This window comes from Salmo salar, chromosome 15, assembly GCF_965601325.2.
Source record: "Salmo salar chromosome 15, fSalSal1, whole genome shotgun sequence".
Taxonomy (NCBI): domain Eukaryota; kingdom Metazoa; phylum Chordata; class Actinopteri; order Salmoniformes; family Salmonidae; genus Salmo; species Salmo salar.
Window position 1 is genome coordinate 48,476,960 of NC_138305.1, and position 13,321 is coordinate 48,490,280.

Consider the following 13,321-nt stretch of genomic DNA (forward strand, 5'->3'; position numbering starts at 1 on the left):
GCAGATGAAGAGAAAGGTCCCAATAAATGTCCCAAGAGACGAAGTGTATATCCTATATGTTATATGTGTAGGTCTACCTATGTTTGCAAATGTTGTATGCAAAAATACAGTTAAACATCAAGCACAATGGACAAATCTATTACAATTGGAGCAGGCCAACCCTGCTGGAGGTCTGCTGGGTGTGCAGGGTTCTGTTTCAGCCCAGCAATAACGCAACTGATTTAACGTATAACATCAGATGAGTTTATAATCAAGTCTGCTATTGCTGGGCAGGAATAGATTACAGTAGATCAGGGATCAGTGGAGCAAGGTTGGTCATCGCTGGTATGAAGATTTGTTCACCTGAAATGATGCTTTAGTAATAATAGCCTACATGATACTAGTACTAAATGATCTATTGTTGTTTAGACCAATCTTTGCATACCACAGTGGAGGCTGCTGAGGAGAGGATGGCTCATAATAATGGATGGAATGGAGTCAATGGAGTGGTATCAACCACATGAAAACCACGTCTTTGATGTGTATTATACTATTCCATTGACTCCATTCCAGCCATTATTATGAGCCGTCCTCCCCTCAGCAGCCTCCACTGACATACGAGTAGGCTTATTTGTACATTTTAAAGTGATAAAATGTGGATTCAAGTGTTTAAACTTGTTTTAATTGTTAAACTATTATTCAAAATGAACTTGTGTCAATGTTGATTAATCACATAACACAATCCTGCAATAAAGAGGGGAAGGAGTTCTGTCTCTAATGTGTCTGTTTCTCAAATAAACATTTCATTTTTGTCTAGTTGTAAGATCTCAAATCTGTTTTATTTGCTTGTCACTCTCTCTCAGTATATCAGCTATGTCAATCCATTTTGCAGCTTATCATATGGCATGCATCAACCAATGCAGCCATAGGCCTGCTGTATGATGGCATTACTGGCATTGTGGGCATCTGTCATCAAGCCGAGAATAGCTAAACTCACACATTGTTTACATGTTGAGCTATATACTGAGGATACCAACCATTAGGAGCACCTTCCTAATATTGAGTTGACCCACAACCCCACAACCCCCCCACACACTTTTGCCCTCAGAACAGACTCAATTTGTCGGGGCATGGACTCTACTAGGTGCCGAAAGCGTTTCACAGGGATGCTGGTCCATGTTGACTCCAATGCTTCCCACAGTTGTGTCAAGTTGGCTGGATGTCCTTTGGGTGGTGGACCATTCTTGATACACACAGGAAACTGTTGAGTGTGAAAAACCCAGCAGCGTTGCAGTTCTTGACACACTCAAAGCAGTGCGCCTGGCACCCACTACCATACACCGTTCAAAGGCACTTAAATCTTTTTCACCCTCTGAATGGCATGCATACATAATCCATGTCTCAATTGTCTCGAGGCTTAAAAATCCTTCTTTAAGCCATCTCCTCCCCTTCATCTACACTGATTGAAGTGGATTTAACAAGTGACATCAATAAGGGATCATAGCTTTCACATGGATTCACCTGGTCAATCTATGTCATAGAAAGAGCAGGTGTTCTTAATGTTTTGAATATTTTGTGTATGTTCTCAATTAAAAATTATACCAGTAGACAATGTATATGAGGCTAACAGATTTTGTACATCCCTTTTAAGTGATGACATATAACATTGTTTAGTTCAAATCCAACCCTTTTTATTTAGGTACAGTATGAAAATAAGGGTGACAATTAGCCTGCAGGAGATGAGCGTTACAGTTAACATTTTATGAAGTTGATTTAAATGTATTTGATTAATTTTAGCAATGTTGATTGCAAAATGATGTGCAGTTGTTCCCATGGACAGACAGCACATGGGTGCTCTATAAATCACTAGCGACTGGGCAAACACAGCTAACCTTTTAGGTCAATAATAATAGACTGTTTTTCAAAAAAAAATAGTTGGCTTTATAATCGTGAGAGAAATGTAACTACTGTAGCTATTAGCGAGCTAGTTAGTTATACATAGGTAACGTACAAGGTTAGCAGACTTTTCTAAACACAAACGTCATTGTGACTAGATACTTTTTGTCCTTCATGCTTCATGCCTTTACAGTCAAATATCACTTCAGAAATATCAACATAAAAATATTGATATGGCCAGCATTGTAAACCATTTCTCCCTTCTTGCTGCAGCTTTAGCTCATCTCGAAATAACAGAAATGCTTTGAAAACCAATGTGCTGCAAACACTAAAAGGTTTTGTCACCAGTGCTTGTTTTGACATTTTTTTGTGCTCACGCACTAATTTGGTGAGCACCTTTGGAGATCCACCCAAGCAAGCCATTTCCTTGTTTTGACGTGTTGTGAGACGTCACTGATTTACATCGAGGTTCGACCCCACTTTAGCTGAGTTCTGCCGTGGAACTTACCCAGGCTTACTGTTTTAGGGAAGCATGGTTCACGACGAGCCTAGTAAGAACCTAACTATTCCGAAACTTCTATTAGATCAAGCCTCACGTAGCAAATTAGCAATTCTATTCTTTGTTGACCAAATTCGACATTCTCATTGACTTCCGTACAAAAATTATTCACTCTGTGGGGTTATTTTCGTGGACTTTGCCTCTTCCTCTCAGGTCAGATTAGCTAAATCGCCAATTTCTCAGCCTCTGAGTATCACAGAAACACACTTTCAATTAATAACAGAAAAAGTTTGACAAGTTGCTGTGGATGAAATTGATCAAAATAACTTTTAAAAACATATATTTTTAAACATAAAATGTAACTTCAAATGTGGGAACATTGAAAAAATATATTATTGATTATTTTATTATAAATATTTATTATTAAAAAAAACATTGGAGGTGGGGAATTTAAACCATTTGCTTGTGTTACAAGAGATTCATAACATGAAAAGTGCTACTGCTTGACAGACAGTGTCTCTGCAATCATTACCAATTTGGAGCTTTCAAATATATAAATATGTTGGCGCTTTTAGAGTTCATAAGACAGTAAGTCTGGGTGGATTAGGGAGACGACAGAGGTAGTTACACATCTCTTTGTAGCAACTCAGAGCTAATTGTAAGAGCAATGGGATGTCAGAATAAACAGAGAACATGAATAGTATGGCACCATAGTACGATGCCCTATGTAGCAAATACTGTACAGTATGTTACAGCTCCCCATATGCATTGTAGACACTAATAGGCCTATTGGTATTATTTCTGTGATCTAAGTAGGATGGTTTTTTGGGCAGATGGCAGTTTGCAATCTAGGGCAAGGAACCTCTCTTCTCTCACACAGTTGTATACCATTTAAAGGACCAGAACCAATAATGGGAAACTATTGCTCACTGTAGTCTAAATCAACATAAACTATTTCAAAAGTTGCCTTGCAGGATAACGAGATGAGATCAAATGATCAATCCTGTATATGACACAAATCTGCACAGGCATTATCAAATTTCTCCTGCACCATAGAAAACAAATTATGTTTAGCCTTGTGATTAATTAGACAGTGTTCAGGGTGTAAACAAAACAAGGTTATTTACGGCGTCCTACTAATAACTCAAAACTACTCAAAACAACCCCAAAATACCCAAACAACCCATTTACCATTTCCATATTTAGCGATAAAAGTGGTGAAGGAACAATGGGATTTTTCCACAGCACAGGCTCCAAATGTTAACACTTTATTTTGAGGGCAGGTGTGGTTTCATGTCAATATCCAATAACAATGACCACAGTTGGAACATTTTGAGAGGTCTGTCAGTTTTAAAGTGGTTATCACCTCTTAAACCGCAATGTGGGTTTACTTGTTATTTATCTTCAATTGTGTACATTTTGGGATTTGGGACTGAACTCACTTTCTATAATTCTTTAGATTTTCTGCTTTTTTCCATGGCTGTGTTTCAGAAACAAGTTTCCTGTTGGGGAATGCCCAGATAGTGGAATGGCCAGTAGTATACAGTAATGATGGGTTTTGTAAGCTGTCGGGGTACCACAGGGCAGAAGTCATGCAAAGGAGCAGTACATGCAGGTAAGAACTGGGCCTCTGTCCCTGTCCTGTCACCCATTTATTTCTACTGTTCACAGAAGCTTAACACATCCACGGACGGTTTGCACATGCATGTAATGTGAGTTGACAGTGGGAAAAGGACTAAAGCAGGTCATTCACAGTCCAGTTTTAGTACACACAAGGTATATGTAGAATATCCAATTGCTCTGTGATCACATTTAAAAACAAACAGTTGAATAAAAAAATTGCTTTAATTAGAACCCCTCTGCTGTCAGGTTTGATTGATTGGATTCATAAAGCATTCATATAGGCTTTGTAAGCACTGCATAAATCACAAATTATCTGTAACCTTATTTCATGTTCTATAAAAGATTAATAAATGTGAACAAATAAATGAATGGTTATGTCACATTATGAATATACAGCATGATATACAGTTATAGATGATTTGTGAAGCATCTATGTAGTACTTATATTCCTGACCCCTTCCACACATGCTTTTCTTTTCATAACATTTTTTATGTTTACAAATCTGTAAACAAATACACTGAGTGTACAAAACATTAGGAACACCTTCCTAATATTGAGTTTCACCCCCCTCCCCCATTTTCCCCTCAGAACAGCCTCAATTTGTTGGGGCCATGGACTCTACAAGTTGTCGAAAGTGTTCCACACTTTCTGGCCTATGTTGACTCCAATGCTACGCACAGTTGTCAAGACGGCTGGATGTCCTTTGGGTGGTGGACCATTCTTGATACACACGGGAAACTGATGACCGTGAAAAACACAGCAGCGTTGCAGTTCTTGACACACTCAAACCAGTGCCCCTGGCACCTACTACCATACCCCGTTCAAAGACCCTTACATTTTTTATCTTGCCTATTCACTCTCTGAATGGCACACATACACAATCCATGTCTCAATTGTCTCAAGGCTTAAAAATCCTTTAACCTGTTTCCTCCCCTTCAGCTACACTGATTGAAGTGGATTTAACCAGTGACATCAATAAGGGATCATAGCTTTCACCTGAAATCGCCTGGTCAGTCTGTCATGGAAAAAGCAGGTGTTTGTAATGTTTTGTACGCTCAGTGTATGTATGCAAAAAATGTACTGACAGTGCTGAACAACTTCCTATGTGAATAATACTTGATAATGCATGTGCAAATTGTGCAGTTATAAGTTGCTGCTGTTTTAACACTTTGTTTTTCCCTCTCAAAGAACTCATGAAACAATAATGATAATTGTAACTCGGTCTGTACTTGGTGGAATGTTCAGTATATTTGTATAGTATAATCTAAGATTTCTCTGCTCCAGTCCTGGGGGCCCTGTATACAGGATTTAATATTAACGAATCACTCCGATTAAGAAGGCTCAATTACTTGGCCGAAACAGCTGGCTTGTCCTTGTGTATATAAGCAAGGATTGGCAATTTAACAGTCTAACATCAGCTTGCTTGTGCTGAGGTGGGAGAGGAGGCGTAATTCATACTGTATAAATAGTAACGTTAATGGGTTATAAACTGTTGGAGAGGAAATGGTGAGATATCTTTGACGTGATACATTCTCGATTTAAAGTATTTTAATTAGGGTGTCCTGCACACTTGTAATGCCCAAAGGAGTGGGATTTGCTGTCATGCAGGAGATGGAGCATTAAATTGTCCCCATGAAATTTACAACACCCCTCCCTCCTCATTTTTGCCATGCCTTGATGTCTATGCATGCTCACAGAACCAAATAGATACTTTGACACATAGCAAGAGTGCTTACGTTTCTTTACTGAAGCTGGGCACACTGAACTTGCAGACACTGACAGTACTGAGGCTTCTGAAAATAACCCCCACTTGCTGCACACTGTCCTTCCTAAGAAATAGGCAAAGATACAAAAGCTGTTGCTATGGGGATATCTTCCATAAAAATACTTGATTTTTCACCTGATAGTGATCAGTGTAACCAGAATGATGGGAGATAAAGGTTGGAGAGGATGGGAGGGATTGACGGAAGTGGCTTTAATTTGTAGACTTAGGCCTAGATCAGATCAGTGTTAACCGGCGGTAACTGACAATCGCATAGCATATGATTGTTTTTTTTCTTTAGGCGATGTCGGAGGTATAACACGTTGGAGCTGTCAAATTGGTGAGCGGCTCTTGTGGTCATTGTCACGAAACCCTACCCATCCTTATATCCCACCCGTGTTGTACAGTGCCTTCAGAAAGTATTCATACCCCTTGACTTTTTCCACATTTTGTTGTGTTACAGGCTGAATTTAAAGTAGATTAAATTGTGATTGTGTGCCACTGATCTACACACAATACCCCACATTTTTTGAAATTAATACAAAATTAAAAGCTGAAATGTCTTTAGTCAATAAGTATTCAACACTTTTGTTATGGCAAGCCTAAATATGCTCAGTAAAAATGTGCTTAACAAGTCGCATAATTAGTTGCATGGACTCACTCTGTGTGCAGTAATAGTGGTTAACATGATTTTTTAAATGATTACCCATCTCTGTATCCCACACATATACAATTATCTGTAAGATCAGTCGAGTAGTGAATTTCAAGTAAAGATTCAACCACAAAGACCAGGGAGGTTTTCCAATGCCTCGCAAAGAAGGGCACCTATCGGTAGATGGGTAAAAAACAAAGCAGACACTTAATATCCCTTTGAGCATGGTGAAGTTATTGATTACACTTTGGATGGTGTATCAATACAACCAGTCACTACAAAGATACAGCTGTCCTTCCTAACACAGTTGCCGGAGAGGAAGGAAACTGCTCAGGGATTTCACCATGAGGCCAACAGGTGACTTTTAAACAGTTACAGTGTTTAATGGCTGATAGAATAAAACTGAGGATGGATCAACAACATTTTAGTTACTCCACAATACTTACCTAATTGACAGAGTGAAAAGATGGAAGTCTGTACAGAATACATATATTTCAAAACATGCATCCTGTTTTCATTAAGGCACTAAAGTAATACTGCAAAAAATGTGGCAAAGAAATTCACTTTTTGTCATGGATACAAAGCATTATGTTTGGGGTAAATCTAGCACAACACATCACCGAGTACCACTCTCCATATTTTCAAGCATGGTGGTGGCTGCATCATGTTATGGGTATGCATGTCATCGGCAAGGACTAGATCGTTTTTTGGGGGGGATAAATATAAATGGAATAGAACTAAGCACAGGCAAAATCCTAGAGGAAAACCTGGTTTAGTCTGCTTTCCAACAGACACCTTTCAGCAGGAAAATAACTTAAAACTGAAGGCCAAATATACACTGGAGTTGCTTACCAAGACGACATTGAATGTTCCTGAGTGGCCTGCTGAAACTCAGTGGTAAGACTTGAACATGTCTGTCTAGCAATGATCAAAAACCAACTTGACAGAGCTTGACGAGTTTAAAAAAGAATAATGGGCAAATATTGTATAAGATGTGCAAAACTCTTAGAGAGTTACCCAAAAAGCCAAAGGGGATTCTAACATGTATTGACTCAATCAAGATATATATTAGTGTTTTATTCTTCATTAAAAACATTTTTTTTAGCATTTGTCTGACACTTTAACAGAGTATTTTGTAACAACAAAATGTGGAAAAAGTCAAGAGGTGTGAATACTTTCTGAAGGCACTAAGTTCAGAACGAGAAAGTGTAGGCTATATAGAAAAAAATACACTAACATTCTAAATAATCAAACAAAATAATAAGGATTTATATCAGCCTAATCGAGGTGTTGCCTTGTGGTTTGAGGTTAAGACCATCTCCAACATTAGACATCTTCAACTCCTCAATTTAAACACACTTGAATATTTTTTTCTGGGCCAGGTAGACAGCCTCTTGTTGGGGCAAACCTTCACCCTCTTGGCCCAAACAAAAGGAAAACACATTTGACTTCACCACGGTCAAAGAATGGGCAATAGTCTGTCTGAATGTTTTGGGAACTTTTGAAGAATGTTCTGTGCTCCCTAAAACTAACATTGTGTGATGATGTGTATAACTGGACACACCCAACGCAGTCAGGGAGCAGAAAATGGTCATCCGCAGAGCAGGTTAGGGATGTTTAGAATTTGAATTTAATGTTGAAATCAAAATATGAAATATTGAATCATGATATGGAGTGATAGAACTACCAACATTTAGGAAATGCTGCTCAAACACTCAAAACACAGCTTTTAAAAGGTTAATCACTCTGATGTTGCATCAATGTTCCATGTTCATCCACAGTTCACCTAGGGTTGGGAGGTTATCGTGTTGTCAGCTCCCTCTTGTTTACTCAGGCCTCTCTTTTGTTCAACGCAAACACTGTATCTATAGGATTTGACAGTCAATGTCATCACGATCCCATGAGCAAAATTACAGTTCAGTGAGTGATAAAATGGTGTCTGTTGTGTGAATGTTCATGCCACACAGGTTTGCACGACTAACCCTCTCTCTTTGTTTTCCCCATCTGTCTTTCAAACTAACCCTACCTACCATGCCTTTTTGACCCTCTCCTTCTTTGGCTCCCGCAGTTTCATGTATGGGGACCTGACAGACAAGAACACAATAGATGAAGTCAGGCAGACCTTTGATAACTATGAATCACATTGCTTTGAAGTGCTGCTCTATAAGAAGAACAGTGAGTATAAAGATGTCACTAGTTATCATTGTCAATTTAGCTTAGGGGTTTACCCCTGTAAGGATGGGGTTAAAGTGGCTTCTGTTTTTAGAAACGTTTTATTACTGAAGTTCCCTCCAGGGAAAAAACACATTATTCTACAGTATTCTATTCTCACTGACATTTTATGATTATACACTTAAAGGTGCTTTATGTAACAATTCCACCTGCAATATTCCTAAGTATCAATGGTGTATATCTAGAAGTAAAGGGATACAAAATTGGTAGCAGTCTATTCTATGACATAGAAATAATCAGATATTAACTTGGTGAAATTGTAATTGCACAATATAAACTCAGCAAAAAAAGAAACGTCCTCTCACTGTCAACTGCGTTTATTTTCAGCAAACTTAACATGTGTAAATATTTGTATGAACATAACAAGATTCAACAACTGAGACATAAACTGAACAAGTTCCACAGACAGTGACAAACAGAAATGGAATAATGTGTCCCTGAACAAAGGGGGGGTCAAAATCAAAAGTAACAGTCAGTATCTGGTCTAGCCACCAGCTGCATTAAGTACTGCAGTGCATCTCCTCCTCATGGACTGCACCAGATTTGCCAGTTCTTGCTGTGAGATGTTACCCAACTCTTCTACCAAGGCACCTGCAAGTTCCCAGACATTTCTGAGGGGAATGGCCCTAGCCCTCACCTTCCGATCCAACAGGTCCCAGATGTGCTCAATGGGATTGAGATCCGGGCTCTTCGCTGGCGATGGAAGAACACTGATATTCCTGTCTTGCACAGAACAAGCAGTAAAGCTGGTGTCATTGTTATGCTGGAGGGTCATGTCAGGATGAGCCTGCAGGAAGGGTACCACATGAGGGAGGAGGATGTCTTCCATGTAACAAACAGCGTTGATATTGCCTGCAATGACAACAAGCTCAGTCCGATGATGCTGTGACACACCGCCCCAGACCATGACGGACCATCCACCTCCAAATCGATCCCGCTCCAGAGTACAGGCCTCGGTGTAACGCTCATTCCTTTGACGATAAACGCAAATCTGACCATCACCCCTGGTGAGACAAAACCGCAACTCGTCAGTGAAGAGCACTTTTTGCCAGTCCTGTCTGGTCCAGCGACGGTGGGTTTGTGCCCAAAGGCAACTTTGTTGCTGGTGATGTCTGGTGAGGACCTGCCTTACAACAGGCCTACAAGCCCTCAGTCCAGCCTCTCTCAGCCTCGGGCAGTTGTTGCCATCCTGTACCTGTCCCGCAGGCGTGATGTTTGGATGTACCGATCCTGTGCAGGTGTTGTTACACATGGTCTGCCACTGCGAGGACGATCAGCTGTCCGTCCTGTCTCCCTGTAGTGCTGTCTTAGGCGTCTCCCAGTATGGACATTGCAATTTATTGCCCTGGCCACATCTGCAGTCCTCATGCCTCCTTGCAGCATGCCTAAGGCACGTTCACGCAGATGAGCAGGGACCCTGGGCATCTTTCTTTCGGTGCTTTTCAGTCAGTAGAAAGGTCTCTTTAGTGTCCTAAGTTTTCATAACTGTGACCTTAATTGCCTACCATCTGTAAGCTGTTAGTGTCTTAACGACCGTTCCACAGGTGCATGTTCATTAATTATTTATGTTTCATTGAACAAGCATGGGAAACAGTGTTTAAATCCTTTACAATGAAGAACTGTGAAGTTATTTTGATTTTTACGAATTATCTTTGAAAGACAGGGTCCTGAAAAGGGGACCTTTCTTTTTTTGCTGAGTTTATGAACAAAACACTTCTTTGTTTCTTTGGTATTCATTGGGATCTATTGAAATAAGCCCCAATAAGCTCCATTTAGTACCAGGTACAGATGTAGGATCTTAATTTGATCACCCTGTTGCAGGATAACTTTTGTGCAATGCAGGAAATTTTAAACTTGTAGTGTATTTTAGGTTTTAAAAAGCTTCTGAAGTTTGTAATTTCCAATTACAAATTTCAGAATTGATTTCCCCTTATGAGAAATGTATGAACCACGACAAAAATGTCCATTAATTATAATCTGCATTACAATTTTCTGTTGCTGCAGGTTTATATTCCTGCTGTAGTAAACTGGCTCAAATTAAGAGCCTACATCTGTAGTTACCATTTGTGTTTAAATAGAAAGCAGTACCAGAGATTACCTAATGATACCACATATTGTCCTATTATGTAGCCTTTTACACTCCTTCCTTGGTTCCTGCAGGGACGCCCATATGGCTCTACATGCAGGTGGCTCCCATCAGGAATGAGAACGACAAGGTGGTTCTGTTCCTGTGTACCTTCAAAGACATAACTGTCTTCAAGCAGCCTATTGAGGACGAATCCACCAAGGGTGAGAGACCTAATATCAATTAAGTAAAAAGCCTGAACAAAGTATATTCTGTTCCCATGTGACCTAATGAAGGCTATTGCAGCCATAAAGTTGTCTAGTGTGTTGTGGGTGACTTCCAAGCAGCTGGGGCATACTGTGTGTGGGCTTTCTTTATGTATTCAAATAATCTATTATTGGCCCAGGACCTGTTTGATGATTTGGGATGTGTATATGGCTCGCACATCCTTTAAGAGTTTGCTACCTGTCAACTAATAGAACATGCTGTTGTCCCTTGTTCAGTAGGCTGATGGTTGCTTGGATGTTTTATTTTGTTGCGTTCTGGCGGATCTGTAAAGTGGGGCTTTGTATCCGGGTCTGAAGTTTGCATTGGTCATGGAGTGGGTGAGAGGTGTCATTAGTTATGCTGTAAGGCTTTGCACGTTGCCCTTATTTTGATAAGAGAAGGGATGTCCTGGCATCTTAAAACCCAGAGATGTTTTTAACTAATCACTACAAGGTTGATAGCAGAGGGCTTCTTGGAGATCACATGTTATGCACTTGAGGCCACAAACTTCAGCAGCAGAGGAGTGTTGCAAGACAGATAAGCTGTCAGCTTATGTCTGGCCATGGTTCTTTCTAGAGAATGGAAGACTGAGTGACAGGGCTCTCCTCTGGTATACGTGATTTATGTGCAGTGTGAGATCTCTTCCTTCACCCACCTTCCTCTCTCTTGTTGGTCTCTCTTGCTAGCAGCAACATTAAACTGTGTAGTTTGTCTATCAACAGAGAGCTGTGATCAAAATATATAAGGTGTTTCATTTGAGAGAAACCCTTTACCCTCTTGGCCCAAGCAAAAGGAAAACATATTTGGCTTCATCACGGCCAAAGGATATGCGATAGTCTATTTGAATGTTTTGGGAACTTTTTAAGAACAACAAAATAGCTTTTTGTGAACATTCTTGCACCATCAAGGGAATGTTCTGAGCACCCTAAAACGAACATTGTTTGATGATGCGTAAAACTGGACAGAATTTATGTTTATACTGATACTTTTTGGCAATGTCCTTACACCTTTGCTGACAATCTAAGGAAATGTTCTGGAAACACTCACATAAGCATATTTGGTTTACAGGGCATACTGTAGCTACATGTGATATGGCCACACACTGTACTTATTGGCCCAGATGTTGTTTGTCTGAATAGATGGATGTGTGCGTCTCCCCCTGGGTCCACACCGACACATCCCTGGGGATCATGTGCAGCAGTGTGACTAAGTATGTAATGGCAAGCAGATGGCAAGGACAACTCACTTCATATTTGATGGAGTGACAGATGCAACTGCTTATGTCCATCACAAAAGGAATGCTCATTCATTTAACAGCCAACTGGACCTCATTCTGTTAATTATGTTGAGAAATGGGGTACACCAACTGTCAGGATGACTGAATGTTAAGTAACTGGAATTTTCATTTGTTTAAAGGCCCACTGTGATATTTGACAGCAGTTTTTTTTATAATTTAAATGAATGATATAACCATTGTATCTTGAAGAATGTCTCATGAGCTGTCTAACCCCATCATAACCCAACATTTACTGCATTGTTTCTAAACAGCCGGCGGACGGGGACTTCCTGGGGCATACATCTACATTATAAATGCATAAATGGGAAACACTGCCATCCCTCAGCTTTATAGCTAGCCAAGTAGTGGGGCTTTAATTCCTTGCAAGCACACTGCTGTGTGATACACATAGTATACAGAACAAACAGTTAGCATTAGAGAGGTTGGCCTGAATAAGTTACTTTTTTTGCCCTCCCATATGGCTCACACTTTATTTGCGTGCTGAACTGAAAGGGCTGAGACAGGCCAGCAAACTATTTTAATCCGCCCCACCAATCATTGAACATGGTTGAGTTCACCCCCTTAACCCTTGAATGATTTAATGTGTCTGTGCTTCAGTATTTCTCTGCTTGCTTTTCTCTGCATTGTTGGGGTGATGGGCAGAGAAAAAAAGTCCACAAGGGACTTGGCTTAGTGATGTCATATGTTCTTGTTGTTATCGGTTTACATTCACCAAAATGACTTCAATGGAACTTTAACATCTTTTTTATTTATCCAAGCAAACCAGATTTTATCTGCGAAACCTACCATTGGCGTGCGTAGAAGCAGTCAACGATCATTTGAGAGAAATCTGGACTTGTAACTATGCATTCTGCGCGTCTCTCTTTTCCAAAACTCCGAAGGCTAAAGTCATCAGCCTCCCAAAGCTGTGGGAGAGTGGTTAAAAAGAAAACTTTTGGCTGTTAAATAATGTATGATAGGGATTGCATCAAACGAGATGCTCAGCTGGGTTCTCATGTCTCACACCATAATGCTGCCATTCAGTTTGAAGGCAAAAGGAGATGTTGTA

At 40.0% G+C, this 13,321-nt stretch overlaps 1 protein-coding gene across 1 annotated transcript in view; it reads left to right on the forward strand.

Moving 5' to 3' along the window:
- Positions 1-2,407: 2,407 nt before the first annotated feature.
- The window catches only part of kcnh5a (potassium voltage-gated channel, subfamily H (eag-related), member 5a), a 98,905-nt gene continuing 87,991 nt past the window's right edge, over positions 2,408-13,321 (forward strand). The window contains exons 1-4 of the mRNA XM_082961485.1: positions 2,408-2,426; positions 3,866-3,989; positions 8,481-8,587; positions 10,805-10,933. Coding sequence (XP_082817611.1) covers positions 2,408-2,426; positions 3,866-3,989; positions 8,481-8,587; positions 10,805-10,933 — 379 coding nt within the window. The remainder of the gene's footprint in view (positions 2,427-3,865; positions 3,990-8,480; positions 8,588-10,804; positions 10,934-13,321) is intronic.